At 57.6% G+C, this 21,984-nt stretch overlaps 1 protein-coding gene across 1 annotated transcript in view; it reads left to right on the top strand.

Moving 5' to 3' along the window:
- The first annotated feature begins 652 nt into the window (after window positions 1–652).
- The window catches only part of LOC144607014 (anoctamin-8-like), a 39,619-nt gene continuing 18,287 nt past the window's right edge, over window positions 653–21,984 (top strand). Inside the window, 11 exon segments of the mRNA XM_078423549.1 lie at window positions 653–758; window positions 3,220–3,352; window positions 5,511–5,649; window positions 6,549–6,645; window positions 7,729–7,845; window positions 8,628–8,755; window positions 10,054–10,215; window positions 13,120–13,272; window positions 14,641–14,767; window positions 16,288–16,343; window positions 19,815–19,889. Coding sequence (XP_078279675.1) covers window positions 692–758; window positions 3,220–3,352; window positions 5,511–5,649; window positions 6,549–6,645; window positions 7,729–7,845; window positions 8,628–8,755; window positions 10,054–10,215; window positions 13,120–13,272; window positions 14,641–14,767; window positions 16,288–16,343; window positions 19,815–19,889 — 1,254 coding nt within the window. The 5' untranslated portion in view covers window positions 653–691.

The following is a 21,984-nucleotide window of genomic DNA, read 5'->3' as shown; positions in this document are numbered from 1 at the left end:
TGAGATGAGGAAAAACTTTTTCAGTCAGAGAGTTGTGAATCTGTGGCAATTCTCTGCCTCAGAAGGCAGTGGAGGCCAATTCTCTGAATGCTTTCAAGAGAGAGCTTAGATAGAGCTCTTAAGGATAGCGGAGTGAGGGGGTATGGGGAGAAGGCAGGAACGGGGTACTGATTGAGAATGATCAGCCATGATCACATTGAATGGCGGTGCTGGCTCGAAGGGCCGAATGGCCTACTCCTGCACCTATTGTCTATTGAAGACAGACATAGTTTAGTTTAGAGACACAGGCCCTTTGGCCCACCGAGCCATGCCGACCAGCGATCCCCGCACACTAACACTATCCTACACACACACACACACTGGAGACAACTTACAGTTTACAGAAGCCAATCAACCCACAAACCCGCACGTCTTTGGAGTGTGGGAGGAAACCGGAGCACCCGGAGAAAGCCCACGCAGGTCACGGGGAGAGCGTGCAAACTCCGCACGGACAGCGCCCGTGGTCGGGATGGAAGCCGGGTCTCTGGCGCCGTGAGGCAGCAGCTCTACCCGCTGCGCCACCGTGCGGACACTGGTTTCTACCTGCACCTGTTCCTGAGCCGTTCCCCACCTGCAGGTTTCTGATTCTGTTCTGTCTGTCCACACAGATAAACTATTCGGCAAGAGCTTCCTGCAGGCTGGCCGCTACATCATGTCACACAAATCGTGGATGAAGACCGTCCCCACTGAGAACTGTGACGTGCTGATGACCTTTCCAGGTAGGTCCTAGTCCTGCAGCAAGGTGGCCTCACCTTCTTCCAGCCTGGTCTAGGTCTGGCTCAGCACCAAGCACCACATCCCGAGGCTGCAACGCATCGTTCGCACAGCCGAGAAGGTTGTTGGCTGCAACCTTCCCCCCATTGACGAACTGTTCACTGCAAGGGCCAGGAAGCCAGCGGCAAGATCATAAAAACATAGAAACATAGAAAATAGGTGCAGGAGGAGGCCATTCGGTCCTTCGAGCCTGTACGCACCGCCATTCAATATGATCATGGCTGATCATCCAACTCAGTATCCCGTACCTGCCTTCTTCCATACCCCCTGATCCCTTTAGCCACAAGGGCCACATCTAACTCCCTCTTAAATATAGCCAATGAACTGGCCTCAACTACCTTCTATGGCAGAGAATTCCACAGATTCACCACTCTCTGTGTGAAGAAAAACTTTCTCATCTCGGTCCTAAAAGACTTCCCCCTTATCCTTAAACTGTGACCCCTTGTTCCGGACTTCCCCAACATCGGGAACAATCTTCCTGCATCTAGCTGTCCGACCCCTTAAGAATTTTGTGAATTTCTATAAGATCCCCCCTCAATCTTCTAAATTCCAGCGAGTACAAGCCGAGTCTATCCAGTCTTTCTTCATATGAAAGTCCTGCCATCCCAGGGATCAATCTGGTGAACCTTCTCTGTACTCCCTCTATGGCAAGAATGTCTTTCCTCAGATTAGGAGACCAAAACTGTACGCAATACTCCAGGTGCGGTCTCACCAATGCCCTGTACAACTGCAGCAGAACCTCCCTGCTCCTACACTCAAATCCCCTCGCTATGAATGCCAATATACCATTCGCTTTCTTCACTGCCTGCTGCACCTGCATGCCTACTTTCAATGACTGCTGTACCATGACACCCAGGTCACGTTGCATCTCCCCTTCTCCTAATCGGTCACCATTCAGATAATAGTCTGCTTTCCTGTTCTTGCCACCAAAGTGGATAACCTCACATTTATCCACATTATATTGCATCTGCCATGCATTTGCTCACTCACCTAACCTATCCAAGTCACTCTGCAGCCTCCTAGCATCCTCCTCACAGCTAACACTGCCCCCCAGCTTCGTGTCATCCGCAAACTTGGAGATGTTGCATTCAATTCCCTCGTCCAAACCCTCGTCCAAATCATAAATATATATTGTAAATAGCTGTGGTCCCAGCACTGAGCCTTGCGGTACCCCACTAGTCACTGCCTGCCATTCTGAAAAGGACCCGTTTATTCCGACTCTTTGCATCTCCGACCCCTCTCACCCTGGCCACAAACTCTTTGAAGCACTTCCCTCTGGAAGGCGACTCCGGACTGTCAAAGCAGCCACAGCCGGACATAAAAACAGCTTGTTCCCACGAGCAGCAGCTCTACTCAACAACCAAAAGTCTGTAGCCTCCTTGTGCTCTGGTATTTCATCCTTCACACGTTTTAAACTATAATGTCTTGATGTTTTATGTTTCATTCTTAATTGTTTACTGTGTGATCGTGTTGTTACCTGCGAGCGGAGAACCAAGGCACATTCCTTGTATGTGTACATACTTGGCCAATAAACCTATTCAATTCAATCACCTGCCATGGTCATGCTGGAGAACTTACTCTAGGCTAGGAGAATCAAACGGGCCGAATGGCCTACTCCTGCCCCTATTTTCCATGTTTCTAAATACCAGAGGACATAGGTGAAGGGGGGGTTTAAGGTGAAGGGGGGGGGGGGAGATTTAATAGGAACCTGAGGGGCAACTGTTTTACACAAGGGGTGGTTCACAAGTTCATCAGTGATGGGAGCAGAATTAGGCCACTCGGCCCATCGTCCACTCCGCCATTCGATCGTGGCTGATCTATCTCTCCGTCCTAACCCCATTCTCCCCGTAACTCCCGACACGCGCACTGATCAACGCTGGGCGTGTGGAACGAGCTGCTGGACGAGATAGTTGAGGCATGCACTACCACAACATTTAAGAGACATTTGGACAGGTACATGGATAGGGCGGGTTTGGCAGGAGCTAACGGGCCGAATACAAGCAGGCGGGGCGAGTGTAGGTGGGACATTGTTGGTCGGTGTGGGCAAGCTGGGCCGAAGGGCCTATATCCACGCTGAATCACTCTGTGACGCGTTCACGGCCCGGGCGGCCGCCATTGGTGGAGCGGGAGCACATGGGGCGCGGGGCGGTGAGGTCACGCGGGGCGGTGAGGTCACGCGGGGCGGTGAGGTCACGCGGGGCGGTGAGGTCACGCGGGGACGGTGAGGTCACGTGGGGCGCGGGGCGGTGAGGTCACCCTGTGTCCCGTATTTGGGGAGCGAGGAAGTTGGCAACCCCTGGGCATGATGTCTGTATCTCCGTGACTGTGGGTGGTGGTCTGTGCGAGGGTCTCTGTGAGTGTAGATGCCCCTCACCGGTGATGACCCCCCCTCCCTCGCTCCCACAGACCGCACGGATGACCACACGTTGCTATGGTTACTGAACCACGTCCGGCTGGGAATCCCGGAGCTGATCATCCAGATCCGCAACCACAAGCACACGGCCACCTACGCCTTCTTCATCACCGCCACCTACCACAAGTAGGGCGGGGCCGGCACCGCGGGGGTGGGGGTGGGGGGGGGGCGGGCGGTGAGGGGGGGGGGACGGGGGTTGTGGGGGGGACGGGGGGGGAAAGACGGGGGTGTGGGGGGGACGGGGGTGTGGGGGGGACGGGGGTGTGGGGAGGACTCGGGGGCTGTGGGTGGGACACGGGGGTGTGGGGGGGGACGGGGGTGTGGGGGGGGACGGGGGTGTGGGGGGGACGGGGATGAGGGGGGATGGGGCTGTGGGGGGGACGGGGGTGTGGGGGGGATGGGGGTGTGGGGGGGCAGGGGGTGTGGGGGGATTGGGATGAGGGGGGATGGGGGATGGGGGTGTGGGGGGGGGGGAGGGGGTGTGGGGGGGGACGGGGGTGTGAGGGGGACGGGGTGTGGGGGGGGACGGGGGGTGTGGGGGGGAGACGGGGGTGTGGGGGGGGACGGAGGTGTGGGGGGGATGGGGATGAGGGGGGATGGGGGTGACGGGGGTGTGGAGGTGACGGGGGGTGTGGGGGGGGGGGGGGGGGGGGCTGTGGGGGGTGTGGGGGGTGACGGGGGTGTGGGGGGGGGGCTGTGGGGGGGGACGGGGGTGTGGGGGTGACGGGGGTGTGGGGGGGGGGATGTGGGGGGGGGCTGTGGGGGGGGACGGGGGCTGTGGGGGGGGACGGGGGTGTGGGGGTGACGGGGATGTGGGGGGGGGGGGCTGTGGGGGGGACGGGGGTGTGGGGGGGATGGTGGTGTGGGGGGCAGGGGGTGTGGGGGGATTGGGATGAGGGGGGATGGGGGATGGGGGTGTGGGGGGGGGGGAGGGGGACGGGGTGTGGGGGGGACGGGGGGTGTGGGGGGAGACGGGGGGTGTGGGGGGGGACGGGGGTGTGGGGGGGATGGGGATGAGGGGGGATGGGGGGTGACGGGGGTGTGGAGGTGACGGGGGTGTGGGGGGGACGGGGGTGTGGGGGGTGACGGGGGTGTGGGGGGGGGCTGTGGGGGGGGACGGGGGTGTGGGGGTGACGGGGGTGTGGGGGGGGGGATGTGGGGGGGGGCTGTGGGGGGGGACGGGGGCTGTGGGGGGGGACGGGGGTGTGGGGGTGATGGGGATGTGGGGGGGCGGGCTGTGGGGGGGGACGGGGGGTGTGGGGGGAGACGGGGGTGTGGGGGGGACGGGGGTGTGGGGGGGATGGGGATGAGGGGGGATGGGGGTGATGGGGGTGTGGGGGGTGACGGGGGTGTGGGGGGGGGGGCTGTGGGGGGGGACGGGGGTGTGGGGGGTGACGGGGATGTGGGGGGGGGGGCTGTGGGGGGTGATGGGGGTGTGGGGGGTGACGGGGATGTGGGGGGGGGGGCTGTGGGGGGGGACGGGGGCTGTGGGGGGGGGGCTGTGGGGGGGGGGGGGGCTGTGGGGGGGGGGGCTGAAGATAGACACAAAATGCTGGAGTAACTCAGCGGGGCAGGTCTGGTTTTCACACCTTGCCCTTCCTTATCTCTGTGTCTCCCTCTCCCCTGACTCTCAGTCTGAAGAAGGGTCTTGCCCCGAAACGTCACCTATCCATGTTTTCCACAGATGCTGCCTGACCCGCTGAGTTACTCCAGCACTCTGTCTATCCCCCGTCTATGTAGTTCGGAGCTTATTTGGAGGTCATAAGTGATAGGAGTAGAATTAGGCCATTCGGCCCATCGAGTCCACTCCGCCATTCAATCATGGCTGATCTATCTCTCCCTCCTAACCCCATTCTCCTGCCTTCTCCCCATAACCCCTGACACCCGCACTAATCAACAATCTATCTATCTCTGCCTTAAAAATATTCACTGACTTGGCCTCCACAGCCGTCTGTGGCAACGAATCCCACAGATTCACCACCCTCTGACTAAAGAAATCACTCCTCATCTCCTTCCTAAAAGAACGTCCTTTAATTCTGAGTCTGTGACCTCTACCCCATGAACTAACCTCTCCCAGGTTGTGGTGTTTAGTGGCCTGATGGTCTAGGCTGCTGAAGAAGGGTCTCGACCCGAAACGTCGCCCATTCCTTCTGTCCCGAGATGCTGCCTGACCCGCTGAGTTACTCCAGCATGTTGTGTCGACCTTCCATGTCTCTCTGGTGTGTGACTGGTCTCGGTGGACCCTGGTCCTGGTGTGTGACTCTACTGTCTCGGTGTTGAGCAGCCTGCTGCGTGGGGCGGAGGAGATGGCTCTGAGGAAGCCGGTCAAGCAGGAGTTTGGTGGAGGCACCAGGGCCTTGTGCTGTGACGAGGATTACATCTACGAGAACATCGAAAATGAAATCTATTTCTTCACCTCTCAGGTGAGGCTTGGCTGAGGACACACCTGGTCACCCACCCACCTGGGTCACACACCTGGTCACCCACCCACCTGGGTCACACACCTGGTCACCCACTCACCTGGGTCAAACACCTGGTCACCCACCCACCTGGGTCACACACCTGGTCACCCACTCACCTGGGTCAAACACCTGGTTACCCACCCACCACCCTGTTTGTTCACACCGCAGTACACACACACGCCCGCACACACACACACACACACACACACACACACACACACACACACACACACACACACACACACGCCCGCACACACACGCCCGCACACACACACACACACACACACACACACACACACACACATACACACACCGACACACACGCGTGCACACACACGCACGCACGCACGCACGCACACACGCACGCACGCACGCACGCACGCACACACGCACGCACGCACGCACGCGCACACACACACACAGACAGAATCCAGTGAGTGGGTGGGGTGGACGCTCTGTACCAACAAGGTCCAACTCCGGGATGAGAGAGAGGGAGAGAGAGGGAGGGAGATAGAGGGGGTGTTGACAGGAGGGGGGAGAGATGGGGGGGAGACAGGGGGGGACAGGGGGGAGACAGGGGAGGGGGAGATGGGGGGGTGGAGACGGGGGAGACGGGGGAGGGGGAGACGGGGGAGGGGGAGACAGGGGAGGGGGAGACAGGGGAGGGGGAGATGGGAGGGGAAGACGGGGGAGGGGAGATGGAGTGGAGGGGAGGGGGTGGGATGTGCTGGAGTAGAAACAGTGGCACGGAGCTGTCGGGCCGAATGGCCTCCAGAGGTGCTGTGGGTTTTGTGAATTGGACATGAGCGGGCAGCAGGGAGGGGTCGTGCTACCCTGTGTGTGTGTGTGTGTGTCTACAGGAACGACAGAGTATCATCATGCACTGGTTGGACAACCTGCGGGCCAAGCAGGGAGAATGTCTACACAACATCCAGTTCCTGGAGGGCCAGCCCATCAGTAAGCACCATCATAAACCCCTCAACGTGAGCTGCTCCGGCTCCAAGAGGCAGCCGCACGATAACCACGGACCCCCACACTGGGGATAGGAGCGAGGATGCAGGAGTAACTCAGCGGGTCGGGCAGCATCTCGGGAGACAAGGAATGGGCGACGTTTGAGGTCCAGAGCCTTCTTCAGACTGAGAGTCAGGGGAGAGGGGAGATACAGAGATCGGGAAGGGTAAGGTGTGAAAACGAGAGATCAAAAGGTGACGAAGATAAAAGGGGGAATGTGGAATAGATCATTGTGAGCTGGGGGGCAAAGTGACAACGAAGCAAACAGAGATAAGATGTAGACACAGAATGCCGGAGTAACTCAGCGGGTCAGGCAGCATCTCTGGAGGGAAGGAATGGGGGACGTTTCGGGTCGAGACCCCTGAGTCTAAAGAAAGGTCTTGACCCGAAACGTCCCCCATTCCTTCTCTCCCGATTATTAAGGGGTTGGACACATGAGGCAGGAAACATGTTCCCAATGTTGTGGGAGTCCAGAACATGGGGCCGCAGTTTAAGAATAAGGGGTCGGCCATTTAGAACGGAGATGAGGAAAAACGTTTTCAGTCAGAGAGTTGTAAATCTGTGGAATTCTCTGCCTCAGAAGGCAGTGGAGGCCAATTCTCTGAGTGCATTCAAGAGAGAGCTAGATAGAGCTCTTAAGGATAGCGGAGTCAGGGGGTATGGGGAGAAGGCAGGAACGGGGTACTGATTGAGAATGATCGGCCATGATCACATTGAATGGTGGTGCTGGCTCGAAGGGCCGAATGGCCTCCTCCTGCACCTATTGTCCATTGAGACGCTGCCTGACCCGCTGAGTTACTCCGGCGTTTAGTGTCTACAGTCGATGAGGTTGGAATGTCAAGGGGGATACAGGTGTTCAATCCTTCAGGTGAACGTTGGAGAAAGGGGGTACAACGGTTGGTTGAGGGGGGAACCACAGACAGATGGGGTACAGGGGGTGGGAGGTGAAAGGAGGGCACGGTGGGGGGGGGAGGTGTTGGGTGAACTCTTGCCGTGTTACCTGTGGCTGACCGCTGCTCCTGTGTCCAGTTGCAGAGCTGATGGCTCGGGGCATCATTCAGCAGGTCCTTCCGCTGCACGAGCAGCGAATCCTGAACCGCTTGGTGAAGTCGTGGGTCCAGGCCGTGTGCGAGTCACAGCCAGTCGGTACGCAGGCCCACCGCCCCTCGCGCAGGCCCACCGCCCCTCGCGCACGCCCACCGCCCCTCGCTCACGCCCACCGCCCCTCGCGCACGCCCACCGCCCCTCGCTCACGCCCACCGTCCCTCGCTCACTCCCACCGCTCCTCGCTCACTCCCACCGCCCCTCGCTCACTCCCACCGCCCCTCGCTCACGCCCACCGCCCCTCGCGCGCAGTTTAGTGGAGTTTAGTTTAGAGATACAGCGCGGAAACAGGCCCTTTCTGCCCACCGGGTCCACGCCGACCAGCGATCCCCGCACACTAACACTATCCTACACACACTAGGGACAATTTTGACATTTACACCCAGCCAATTAACCTACAAACCTGCACGCCTTTGGAGTGTGGGAGGAAACCGAAGATCTTGGAGAAAACCCACGCAGGTCACGGGGAGAACGTACAAACTCCGTACAGACGGCGCCCGTAGTCGGGATGGAACCCGGGTCTCCGGCGCTGCATTCGCTGTAAGGCAGCAACTCTACCGCTGCGCCACCGTGACCGCAGTATGGGTACGAGCTTCCAGAGGAGGTAGTTGAGCTGGGACTATCCCAACGTTTAAGAAACAGACTGGTGCATGGATAGGGCAGGTTTGGAGGGATATGGGCCAAACGCGGGCAGGTGGGACTAGTGTAGCTGGGGCATGTTGGCCCGTGTGGGCGAGTTGGGCCGAAGGGCCTGTTTCCACGCTGTGTCACTCTGTGACCCGACACCTTGCGAACTTACAAATCTCCTTTCTCTTCTGTTGCAGACGAGATCTGTGACTATTTTGGCGTTAAGATAGCGATGTACTTTTCCTGGCTTGGCTACTACACCTGGTCTATGATCTACCCAGCTGCCATCGGCTTTGGACTCTGGGCGTTTGCCGAGTCTGACCAGGTAGGAGTGGTCTACCCAACCCATGGGGTCAAGGGGAGAAGGCAGGAGAATGGGGTTAGGAGGGAGAGATAGATCAGCCATGATTGAATGGTCTGGCCAGAGATGGAATATTGTCCTTGGTCCAGTGAGGTCCTGCAGGTTGTCCAGGTCCATCGCTGGCTCCCCCCCCCCCAGTGAAGGGTCTGGCCAAAGGCAGGTTAGGGGCAGGGATTGGGGGGATCACAAGGCTGGTGGCACCTCCAACCTGCCAGATAATGCTCTTGCCTCCAAGTCAGATGGTCAGTATTTCCTGGACCACTTCAGACCACCTGTGGCGTCCACCATTGCGTTGAAGGACCGAGTGATTAGTGTCGTCAGAGCAGATAAACCATTAAACTTGGACCTCAATTTTTCCCCCCAATTATAACCGCAATCCATAACTATAAAACATGGAGTGGCCATTCAGCCCATCGAGTCTACTCCGACATTCAATCATGGCTGATCTATTTTCCCCTTTGGACTTCAGAGATACAGCACAGAAACAGGCCCTTCGGCCCACCGAGTCCGTGCTGTCCACCACATTTACTGGCACTAACCTGCACACACGGCATAATTCAGTATTTTTAACAAAGACAATTATTCTACGCACCTGTACGCCCTTGGAGTGTGGGAGGAAACCGGAGCACCCGGAGAAAACCCACGCAGGTCACGGGGAGAAAACGTACAAACTCCGTACAGACGGCACCCGCAGTCGGGATCGAACCCGGGTCTCTGGCGCTGTGAGGCAGCAGCTCTACCCCTAAACCCCATTCTCCTGCCTTCTCCCCGTAACCTTTGACGTCCTGACTGATCAACAACCTATCAATCTCCACTTTAAAACCTCGGTCTCCACAGCCGTCTGTGGTAATGAATTCCACAGATTCACCACCCTCTGACTGAATAAATTCCTCCTCGTCTCTATTCTAAAGGTACATCCTTTAATTCTGAGGCTGTGCCCTCTGGTCCTAGACTCTCCCACTAGTGGAAACATCCTCTCCACATCCACTCTACCCGGGCCTTTCACTATCTGGTGGTTTTCAATGGGATTTTTAGCTTAGGTGAGATTCAGCGCGGAAACAGGCCCTTCGGCCCACCGAGTCCAGACTGACCAGCGATCCCTGCACACTAACACTGTCCAACACACACTAGGGACAATTTACACTTGTACCAAGCCAATCAATCTACAAACCTGTACGGCTGGAAGGGCCGAGTGGCCTACTCCTGCGCCTGCGTTCTGTGCTTCTGCGTTTGTAGTAACGGTGTGCGTTCTTGCCTCCCAGACGAGCCGCGATGTGATCTGCGTGGTCTTCGCCCTGTTTAATGTCGTGTGGACCACCCTGTTTCTGGAGGGCTGGAAGCGGCAGAGTGCGGAGCTGGCCTATAGGTGGGGCACGCTGGACCGGCCCGCCGAGCTGATCGAGGAGCCCCGCTCACAGTTCAGGGTGAGGCCGCAACAACACCGTGACCACCGCCACGCGGGCGCGCGGGATCGTAAACCACCCTGACCGACCACACCTGGAATCCACACGAGAAACAAAGGCCCTGCACTAAAGCTGTGGCCCAGATACACCTCCTCTCCACCTCCTCCCACCCCCCTCACCTAGGGTGCGTGCGTGTGCGTGTGTGTGTGTGTGTGTGTGTGTGTGTGTGTGTCTTTGTGTGTGTGTGTGTGCATGTGTCTTTGTGTGTGTGTATGTGCGTGTGTCTGTGTGTGCGTGTCTTTGTGTGTGTGCGTGTGTCTTTGTGTGTGTGTATCTGTGTGTGTGCGTGTGTGCAAGTGTGTACGTGTGTCTTTGTGTGTGTGTGTGTGTGTGTGTGTGTGCGTGTGTGCTTGTGTGGGTGTGTGTGTGTCTTTGTATGTGTGTGTGTGTGGGTGTGTGCTTGTGTGTGTGTGTGGGTGTGTGCTTGTGTGTGTGTGGGGTGTGTGCTTGTGTGTGTGTGTGTGGGTGTGTGCTTGTGTGTATGTGTGTGTGTGTGTGTGTGTGTGTGTGTGTATGTGTGTGTGTGTGTGCGTGCGTGCGTGTGTGCGTGCGTGCGTGCGTGTGTGTGTGTGTGTGTGTGCGTGTGCATGTGCGTGTGTGTGTGTGTGTGCGCGTGTGTGCGTGTGCATGTGCGTATGTGTGTGTGTACATGTACATGTTTGTCTGGACGCAGCCCAGACCATCACACAAACCAACCTCCCTTCCACTGACTCCATCTACACCTCACGCTGCCTCGGCAAGGCCAGCAGCATCATCAAGGACCAGTCTCACCCCCGGTCACTCCCTCTTCTCCCCTCTCCCATCAGGCAAGAGGTACAGAAGTGTGGAAACGCACACCTCCAGATTCAGGGGCAGTTTCTTCCCGGCTGTTATCAGGCAACTGAACCGTCCTCTCACCAACTAGAGAGCGGTCCTGACCTCCCATCTACCTCATTGGAGACCCTCGGACTATCTTTAATCAGACTTTACTGGACGTTATCTTGCTTAGTTTTGTTTAGAGATACAGCGCCGAAACAGGCCCTTCGGCCCACCGAGTCCGTGCCGCCCAGCGATCCCCACACAGTATCACTAACCTACATATATTAGGCAGCAACTCTACCGCTGTGACACCCACCGTGCCAACCCCTAAACTAACCTCCCGGCACGGGAGTGGAACCCGGACCGCCTGGTGAAAACCAGGAATCCCAACCGCTAGACCACATAGAAACATAGACAATAGGTGCAGGAGGAGGCCATTCGGCCCTCCGAGCCAGCACCGCCATTCAATATTACCCCGTTCCTGCTTTCTCCCCGTACCCCTTGATTCCGTTAGCCCCAAGAGCTCTATCTAACTCTCTCTTTAACACATCCAGTGAATTGGCCTCCACTGCCTTCTGTGGCAGAGAATTCCACAGATTCACAACTCTCCGGGTGAAAAGATTGTTCCTCGTCTCTGTCCTAAATGGCCGACCCCTTATTCTTACACTGTGACCCCTGGTTCTGGACCCCCCCCAACATATTTTCCTGCATCTAGTCTTTCCAATCCTTTCGGAATTTTATCTATGAAGGAACTGCAGATGCCGGTTGAAACCGAAGACGGACACAAAGTGCTGGAGTAACTCAGCGGGTCAGGCAGCATCTCTAGAGAGAAGGAATGGATGACGTTTTGGGTCGAGACCCTTCTCCAGACACTCCTATATGTTTCTATAAGACCCCCCTCTCATCCGTCTACTGTAAATTGCAGTGAATTCAAGGCCGGTCAGTGCAAGGCCGGTCAGTGTGGCCGTGGGTGCAAGGCCAGTCACTCTGGCCGTCGGTGCAAGGCCGGTCAGTGCAAGGCCGGTCAGTGCAAGGCCGGTCTGTGTGGCACTGGTTGCCCATCGGTGCAAGGCCGGTCAGTGCAAGGCCGATCAGTGCAAGGCCGGTCAGTGCAAGGCCGGTCACTCTGGCCATCGGTGCAAGGCCGGTCAGTGTGGCTGTGGGTGCAAGGCCGGTCACTCTGGCCGTCGGTGCAAGGCCGGTCAGTGCAAGGCCGGTAGTGTGGCCGTGGGTGCAAGGCCGGTCAGTGCAAAGCCGGTCGGTGCAAGGCCCGTCGGTGCAAGGCCGGTCACTCTGGCCGTTGGTGCAAGGCCGGTCAGTGCAAGGCTGGTCAGTGTGGCCGTGGGTGCAAGGCCGGTCAGTGCAAAGCCGGTCGGTGCAAGGCCCGTCGGTGCAAGGCCGGTCACTCTGGCCGTTGGTGCAAGGGCCGGTCAGTGCAAGGCCGGTCAGTGTGGCCGTGGGTGCAAGGCCGGTCAGTGCAAAGCCGGTCGGTGCAAGGCCCGTCGGTGCAAGGCTGGTCACTCTGGCCGTTGGTGCATGGCCGGTCAGTGCAAGGCCGGTCAGTGCAAGGCCCGTCGGTGCAAGGCCCGTCGGTGCAAGGCCCGTCGGTGCAAGGCCGGTCGGTGCAAGGCCCGTCGGTGTGGCCGTGGGTGCAAGGCCGGTCAGTGCAAGGCCGGTCAGTGCAAGGCCCGTCAGTGTGGCCGGTCAGTGCAAGGCCGGTCGGTGCAAGGCCCGTCAGTGCAAGGCCGGTCGGTGCAAGGCCCGTCAGTGTGGCCGTGGGTGCAAGGCCGGTCAGTGCAAGGCCGATCGGTGCAAGGCCCGTCAGTGTGGCCGTGGGTGCAAGGCCGGTCGGTGCAAGGCCCGTCAGTGTGGCCGTAGGTGCAAGGCCGGTCAGTGCAAGGCCGGTCAGTGCAAGGCCGGTCAGTGCAAAGCCGGTCGGTGCAAGGCCGGTCAGTGTGGCCGATCGGTGTGGCCGGTCGGTGCAAGGCCGGTCAGTGTGGCCGCCTGTTGGCCCCGCTGTTTGCCGTGTGATGGTGTTAACCCCTCGTGCTTGTCGTTCCTCGGCAGGGTGTGAAGCGCATCAGCCCAGTGACGGGTTGCGAGGACTACTACTATTCGCCCTGGAAGAGGAGGTTGTTCCAATACTTTGTCAGTCTCCCCGTCTGTCTGCTCGGTCTCTGCGTTGTGTTCCTCACCATGTTGATCTGCTTCGAGCTGCAGGTCAGTACCAGCCAAGGGGTTGCCAACGTCCTCACTCCCAAATACGGGACGAAAGGTGACGTCACAGCCCCGCGCCCCACCTGACCTCACCCAGCCAGCGGCCACGTGGTCCCACTCCACCAATGGCGGCCGCCCGGGCCGGGAGGCGCGTTAGTACTACAGTGGCCCCCGGGCCTACACTATCCGGGCCTACACTGTCCGGGCCTACACTGTCCGGGCCTACACTGTCCGGGTCTACAGTGTCCGGGTCTACAGTGTCCGGGCCTACAATGTCCGGGCCTAGTGTCCGAGCCTACAGTGTCCGGGCCTGCAGTGTCCGGGCCTGCAGTGTCCGGGCCTACAGTTTCCGGACCTAAAGCTCCCCCACCCCCCCGGCCTAATACGGGACAAGGGGCGGTACCAGCCCTAGTACCAGCCCTCCCCAGACCAGGGGCCTGTGATCGCGGGGTTGTACAGAGTCCTGCCACTGTAAGGACGTCTCTCGGGCACTCTCTAATGCGTAACAACCAATCTGAAACGTCAAGAAACATTGGCATTTAAGAAACAGTCAGACAGGTACATGGATAGGGCCCACTGGTGTTGCAGTGCCAGCAGCTCCAGGGTTCAGAAAGCATTTACGAGGATGTTGCCAGGACTAGAGGGTGTGAGCTACAGGGAGAGGTTGAGCAGGCTGGGTCTCTATTCCATGGAGCGCAGGAGGATGAGGGGAGATCTTATAGAGGTGTACAAAATCATGAGAGGAATAGATCGGGTAGATGCACAGAGTCTCTTGCCCAGAGTAGGGGAATCGAGGACCAGAGGACACAGGTTCAAGATGAAGGGGAAAAGATTTAATAGGAATCCGAGGGGTAACCTTTTCACACACAGGGTGGTGGGTGTATGGAACAAGCTGCCAGAGGAGGTAGTTGAGGCTGGGACTATCCCATTGTTTAAGAAACAGTTAGACAGGTACATGGATAGGACAGTGTGCAGAAGGGTCTCGACCCGAAACCTCACCCGTTCCATCTCTCCAGAGATGCTGCCTGACCCGCTGAGTTACTCCAGCGCTTTGTATCTAACATGGGTTGGACAGGTTTGGAGGGATATGGGCCAAACGCAGGCAGGTGGGAATAGTGTAGATGGGACATGTTGGCCGGTGTGGGTGAGTTGGAGCGTGGGAGGAAACCGAAGATCTCGGGGAAAACCCACGCAGGTCACGGGGAGAACGTACAAACTCCGTACAGACAGCGCCTGTAGTCGGGATGGAACCCGTGTCTCCGGCGCTGTGAGGCGGCAACTCTACCGCTGCTCCACCGTGCCGCCAACGTTCCTGTAATGATTTGTTGCTTTTGTCTCATAAAACCAGTGTTGTGTTTTCCTCTTTTCCAGGAGTTTGTGACTAGTATCAAAGAGCTGCCTCGTGTTGTTACCTACTTCCCTAAGGTCCTACTGGCTGTTGTGGTCACTGTTTTTGATGATGTTTACAAGAAAGTCGCGTACTGGTTGAACGACATGGGTACGTGGAACGCCAGCCGCGCCCGGCGGGCAGGGAACGCACGCAGCGCACTCTCCCTAAACGTTTAGTTCTTGCAACGCATCTTCTCCAGAGATACTCCAGCACTCTGTGAAACGTCACCTATCCATGTTCTCCACAGATGCTGCCTGACCAGCTGAGTTACTCCAGCACTCTGTGAAATGTCACCTATCCATGTTCTCCACAGATGCTGCCTGACCCGCTGAGTTACTCCAGCACTCTGTGACCTTATGTACAGTTTATGTTTTAACAAGGAGAAGCAGTCGAAGTGGATTCGAGGGCGGTCACGGTGGCGCAGCGGTAGAGTTGCTGCCTCACAGCACCGGAGACCCGGGTTCCAGAGACCCGGGTTCCATCCCGACTACGGGTGTCGTCTGTACGGAGTTTGTACGTTCTCCCCGTGACCTGCGTGGGTTTTTCTCCGAGATCTTTGGTTTCCTCTCACACTCCAAAGACGTGCAGGTTTGTAGGTTAATTGGCTTTGGTAAGTTGTAAAGAAACATTGTCCCCTGTGTGCAGGATGGTGCTGGTTTGCTGGGTAATCGCTGGTCGGTGCGTCTATTTCAGTTTTTAAATAGTTTCAGAGATACAGCGCGGTAACAGGCCCAGCGAGACCGCGCCGCCCAGCGATCCCCGCACATTAACACTACCCTACGCACACTAGGGACAATCCTTACATTCATACCCAGCCAATTAACCTACAAACCTGCACGTCTTTGAGTGTGGAGACGAAACCGAAGATCTCGGAGAAAACCCACGCAGGTCACGGGGGAGAACGTGCAAAACTCCGTATAGATGGCGCCCGTAGTCGGGATGGAACACGGGTCTCTGGCGCCGTGAGGCAGCAATTGGTGGAGCAGGAGCACGTGGCCGCTGGCTGGGTGAGGTCACGTGGGGCACGGGGCGGTGACGTCACCCTTTGTCCCGTATTTGGGAGTGAGGAAGTTGGCAACCCTACTAATACGGGACAAGGGCGGTCCCGTACGGGACAAACTAATCTAGCCCAAAATACGGGATGTCCCGGCTAATACGGGATGGTTGGCGACCCTACCCGTGCGCTTGATGTACTGGAGCACTAAACCAGCGTCTGCAGTTCCATCCTCCATGAGGCACTAGTTTAGTTTAGTTTGGAGATACAGCGTGGAAACAGGCCCTTCGGCCCACCAGGTCCACGCTGACCAGCGATCCCCGCACACTAACACTATCCTACACACACCATGGACAATTTACATTCATAACCAAAGCCAGTTAACCTACAAACCTGCACGTCTCTGGAGTGTGGGAGGAAACCGAAGCACCCGGAGAAAACCCACGCAGGTCACGGGGAGAACGTACAAACTCCGTACAGACAGCGCCCGTAGTCGGGATGGAACCCGGGTCTCCGGCGCTGCATTCCTAGACGGGCGATCACAGTGCACCACCACCACAGGAAGATGCTCCCTGCTCTGACTGACTCCACAACCCTCTCTTCACTCACGGTCTTCCATCTCCTCTCTTTGCAGAGAATTACCGTTTACAGAGTGCCTACGAGAAACACCTCATCATTAAAATCGTTTTGGTGAGTATTGTCTCTTTAATGTGTTGTGAAAACGCCGGGCTTTCAGCTGGATCTGAAGGCCCCTTCCTCTCCAGTTTAGTTGGGTTTAGTTCAGTTTATTGTCATGTGTACCGTGGTAAGGTCATGATTTGTACGGGTGTCAGGGGTTACGGGGAGAAGGCAGGAGAATGGGGTTAGGAGGGAGAGATAGATGGACAATAGACAATAGGTGCAGGATTTTGTACATTCACTATTCAATGTGATCATGCCTGATCGTTCTCAATCAGTACCCCGTTCCTGCCTTCTCCCCATACCCCCTGACTCCGCTATCCTTAAGAGCTCTAGCTAGCTCTCTCTTGAAAGCAACTAGAGAATTGGCCTCCACTGCCTTCTGAGGCAGAGAATTACACAGATTCACAACTCTCTGGCGTAAAAGGTTCAGCCGTGATTGAATGGTGGAGTAGACTTGATGGGCCGAATGGCCTAATTCTGCTCCTATCACGTATGACCATATGACCTAAGGTGAAAAGCATTTTGTTGCGTGCTAACTGGCCAGCGGAAAGACAATAGACGATTACAATCCAGCCGTCCACAGTGGACAGATACAGGATAAGGGAATGACGTTTAGTGCGAGGTAAAGACAGCAATGGCCGTCACGGGACAAGATACCACAGGTCCCAGCCCCTCCCCCTCGCTGCCCCCTCATGCTCTTAGCTAAGATCCTGGGGGTCCGAAATGGGGCGGCACGGTGGCGCAGCGGGTAGAGCTGCTGCTTCACAGCACCGGAGACCCGGGTTCCATCCCGACCACGGGCGCTGTCTGTACGGAGTTTGTACGTTCTCCCCGTGACCTGCGTGGGTTTTCTCCGGGTGCTCCGGTTTCCTCCCACACTCCAAAGACGTGCAGGTTCTTGGGGCTAGGGATATGGGGAGAAGGCAGGAATGGGGTACTGATTGTGGATGATCAGCCATGATCATATTGAATGGCAGTGCTGGCTCGAAGGGCCGAATGGCCTCCTCCTGTACCTATTGTCTATGTTTCTATGTGGTCTAGCGGTTAGGATTCCTGGTTTTCACGCAGGCGGTCTGGGTTCAACTCCCGTGCCGGGAGGTTTGTTTTGGGGTTGGTGGCCTGTTATTCTATGTTTCTGGCTGCTTGGGGAAGGGCTGGGGGGAGGGGGGTGTGGGTGGGGGGAGACAACTATTGCTGGGGGGAGGGGGGTGTGGGTGGGGGGAGACAACTATTGCTGGGGGGAGGGGGGTGTGGGTGGGGGTAGACAACTATTGCTGGGGGGAGGGGGGTGTGGGTGGGGGGAGACAACTATTGCTGGGGGGAGGGGAGGGGGGTGGGGGGAGACAACTATTGCTGGGGGGAGGGGGGTGTGGGTGGGGGAAGACAACTATTGCTGGGGGGAGGGGGGGGTGTGGGTGGGGGTAGACAACTATTGCTGGGGGGAGGGGGGGTGTGGGTGGGGGTAGACAACTATTGCTGGGGGGAGGGGGGGGTGTGGGTGAGGGAAGACAACTATTGCTGGGGGGAGGGGGGGGGTGGGGTAGACAACTATTGCTGGGGGGAAGGGGAGGGGGGTGGGGGAAGACAACTATTGCTGGGGGGAGGGGGGGTGGGGTAGACAACTATTGCTGGGGGGAGGGGAGGGGGGTGGGGGAAGACAACTATTGCTGGGGGGAGGGGAGGGGGGTGGGGGTAGACAACTATTGCTGGGGGGAGGGGGGGTGTGGGTGGGGGAAGACAACTATTGCTGGGGGGAGGGGGGGTGTGGGTGGGGGAAGACAACTATTGCTGGGGGGAGGGGGAGTGTGGGTGGGGGAAGACAACTATTGCTGGGGGGAGGGGGGGTGTGGGTGGGGGTAGACAACTATTGCTGGGGGGGAGGGGGGGTGTGGGTGGGGGTAGACAACTATTGCTGGGGGGAGGGGAGGGGGGGTGGGGGAAGACAACTATTGCTGGGGGAGGGGGGGTGTGGGTGGGGGAAGACAACTATTGCTGGGGGAGGGGAGGGGGGGGTGAGGGTGGGGGAAGACAACTATTGCTGGGGGGAGGGGAGGGGGGGTGAGGGTGTGGGAAGACACCTATTGCTGGGGGGGTGAAGGGGTGATCCAGTAATGATGATCCATGCTGCCGATGGTGATGGTGTGAGTTACCACCAAAGGATATAATTAGAGGCCGTGACATTTGACATTCAGGCCACCGTGGAAGGCGTGCAGTTACAGTCTCCCCCCTCGTGACTCCCCCAGGCCCGTCTACCCCGGCAGCAAGCCTGGAGAGTTTACTTCACCTCCCTTTCCACGAGTGTGTAAGCTTTAGAGAGACACAGTGCGGAGACTGGCTCAAGATCTCAGCATCGGCCCTTCCTCGGGCCTCTCGTCTCCGGCCACAACCCCTCTCAGGGTGGGCCAACTTCCTCACTCCCAAATACGGGGGGACAGAGGGTGATGTCACCGCCCCACGCTCCCCGCGCCCCACGTGAGTCACCCAGCCAGCGCCCACGTGCTCCCGCTCCACCGACGGCGGCCGCCCGGAGCGGGAGGCGGGTTGCTAGGCAACCTCCGTTAGGCGGACACACTCCGCTGGCCTGCACTGTCCCGGCCTACAGGGGCCCGCGGGCCTAATACGGGACGTCCCGGCTAATACGGACAGTTGGCGACCCGAGCCCCTTTAGACTTCAGAGATACGGAGCGGATACAGGCCCTTCGGCCCACCGAGTCCGTGCCGACCGGCGATCGCCCCGCACACTGGCACGATCCCACACACACACACACCCCACACACACACGCGCACACACACACACACACACACCCCACACACACACGCGCGCATGCACATGCGCACACACACACACACGCACCCCACACGCACACACATGCACGCACACGCACGCACACACACACACCCCATACACACACCCCACACACACACCCCACACACACACCCCACACACACACCCCACACACACACCCCACACACACACGCGCACACACACACACACACACACGCACGCACACACGCACGCACCCCACACGCACACACGCACCACACACACGCACGCACACACGCACGCACCCCACACGCACACACGCACCACACACACGCACGCACACACGCGCACACACGCACGCACACACACACACACACACACACACACACACACACGCACACACGCACACACACACACACACTAGGGTCTATTTTACAATTTTTTACCGAAGCCAATTAACCGATCAACCTGTACATTTTTGGAGTGTGGGAGGAGATCGGAGCACCCAGAGAAAACCCACGCGGGTCACGGGGAGAAGGTACAAACTCCGTACAGACAGCGCCCGTAGTCGGGATGGAACCCGGGTCTCCAGCGCTGTGAGGCGGCAACTCTACCGCTGCGCCACCGTGCCGGACTTCTAATGTAAAGGAACAATAATGACTGTATTTGGCACCAGTGCAGTGCTGATTATAACTTTACATTTTATTTTTTTCCAGTTTCAGTTTGTAAATTCCTATCTCAGCCTTTTCTACATCGGTTTCTACCTCAAAGACATGGAACGCCTCAAGGAGGTAAGAGCCTGCTTCATCACCATTCACTCTGGGAGAACTGGGATAGCACAGGGATAAAGGGCTGAAGGGCCTCCTATTGCCACCAGTTATAGAGCCATAGACTGATACAGCGTGGAAACAGGCCCTTCAGCCCAACTTGCCCACACCGGCCAACATGTCCCATCTACACTAGTCCCACCTGCCCGCGTTTGGTCCATATCCCTCAAAAAACATGTCCTATCCATGTACCTGTCTAACTGCTTCTTAAACGTTGCGATAGTCCCAGCCTCAACTACCTCCTTCGGCAGCTCGTTCCATACCTCCGTCAGGCGGTGCCCGGGCCTCCGGACCTACACTGTCCGGGCCTACACTGTCCGGGCCTACACTGTCCGGGCCTACACTGTCCGGAAGGTAGATTTTAACCAGCATCTGCAGTTTTTTTCCTACTACACTGTACGGACTACTGTGTACAGACGACTGTGTCCGGGCCTACAGTGCCCCCCGGGCCTAATACGGGACAAGGGCGGTCCCATACAGGACAAATCAATTTAGGCCAAAATACGGGATGTCCCGGCTAATACGGGACAGTTGGCGACCCTACCCGTGCTCTTAGAGTACTGGAGCACTAAACCAGCGTCTGCAGTTCCATTCTCCACACAGCACTAGTTTAGTTTAGTTTGGAGATACAGCGCGGAAACAGGCCCTTCGGCCCACCGGGCTACCTAGACGTGGCCTCACCAGTGCCATACATAACTGCAACATGACCTTCCAAGGGATTGAAGTCGAGGCGAGTCCTCGTTTGGTGTTTTTCCACCCGTCCCCCAGGGCATTGGCCTCGTTTGGTGTTTTTCCACCCGTCCCCCAGGGCATTGGGGGGCAAGGGATTGCAAGTTGCTGCACTTCCTGGTTGCACCCCCCATCTTCCCCTCTGACCATCTCTCCTCTCTCTCCTCTGCAGATGTTGCTTATCTTTTCCCTGAGTAAAAGCCTTCTGCGGCAGGCGAAAGACGCCCTCCTGCCCTACGTTGTCCTCAAAGTCTATCTCCTCTTCATCTTCAAGAGAAACATGATGATCAGAGTGTTCACTCTCTGCTCACGATGGGTTCCTGGCAAAGTACTGACTCCTCTGGGCATGCCCACTGCATGCTGTGTGTGATACAGGGTCCAGTGGAACCCACCCCATTAACACAAGGCTTCCTCACACCCCAGGGGTCGCCAACTTCCTCACTCCCAAATACGGGACAAAGGGCGACGTCACCGCCCCGCGCCCCACGTGACCTCACCTAGCCAGCGGCCACGCGCTCCCGGCCCGGGCGGCCACCATTGGTGGAGCGGGAGCACGTGGCCGCTGGCTGGGCGAACTCCCGTGGGGCGCGGGGCGGTGACGTCACCCTTTGTCCCGTATTTGGGAGTGAGGAAGTTGGCGACCCTACTAATACGTGACAAGGGCGGTCTGGTACGGGACAAACTAATTTAGCCCAAAATACGGGATGTCCCGGCTAATACGGGACAGTTGGCAACCATAATCACACCAGTTCCTTCTGCCTGACTCCTGCTCAACACACCGGCCCAGCTGATATCTCTCAACTCCGCTCCTGTTACCTTTAGGAAAGAGATGAGGAGGAATTTCTTTAGTCAGAGGGTGGTGAATCTGTGGGATTCTTTGCCGCAGAAGGCCGTGGAGGCCAAGACAGTGGAGATTCTTTTAAGGCAGAGATTGACAAACAGATTCTTGATCAGTGCGGGTGTCAGGGGTTGTGGGGAATGGGGTTGGGAGGGAGAGATAGATCAACCGTGATTGAATGGCGGAGTAGACTTGATGGGCCGAATGTGTTGTACTTCGTGGTCCGGTACCTGTTGTACCTTTAGTGACTCTGGAAGGACCACAAGTACACACGTGTATAAAAGGTTACATTGCTGGAGCTCAACTCCAGGCTGTTTATCTCAAGGCCACCTGGATCCAGAGTGGCCACCTAATCACACCAATCACTTATATACACAGCCATACAAAGTAGTCCTAGCAATATCACAACAGAATGGCCTAACTCTACTCCTATCACTGATGAACTGTTGTCAACGGTTCGATGGTTCGATGGTTCGATGGTGCGTTTATTGT

Source organism: Rhinoraja longicauda, chromosome 28, assembly GCF_053455715.1.
Source record: "Rhinoraja longicauda isolate Sanriku21f chromosome 28, sRhiLon1.1, whole genome shotgun sequence".
Classification (NCBI taxonomy): domain Eukaryota; kingdom Metazoa; phylum Chordata; class Chondrichthyes; order Rajiformes; family Arhynchobatidae; genus Rhinoraja; species Rhinoraja longicauda.
This window is presented reverse-complemented; position numbering and strand designations above follow the sequence as displayed.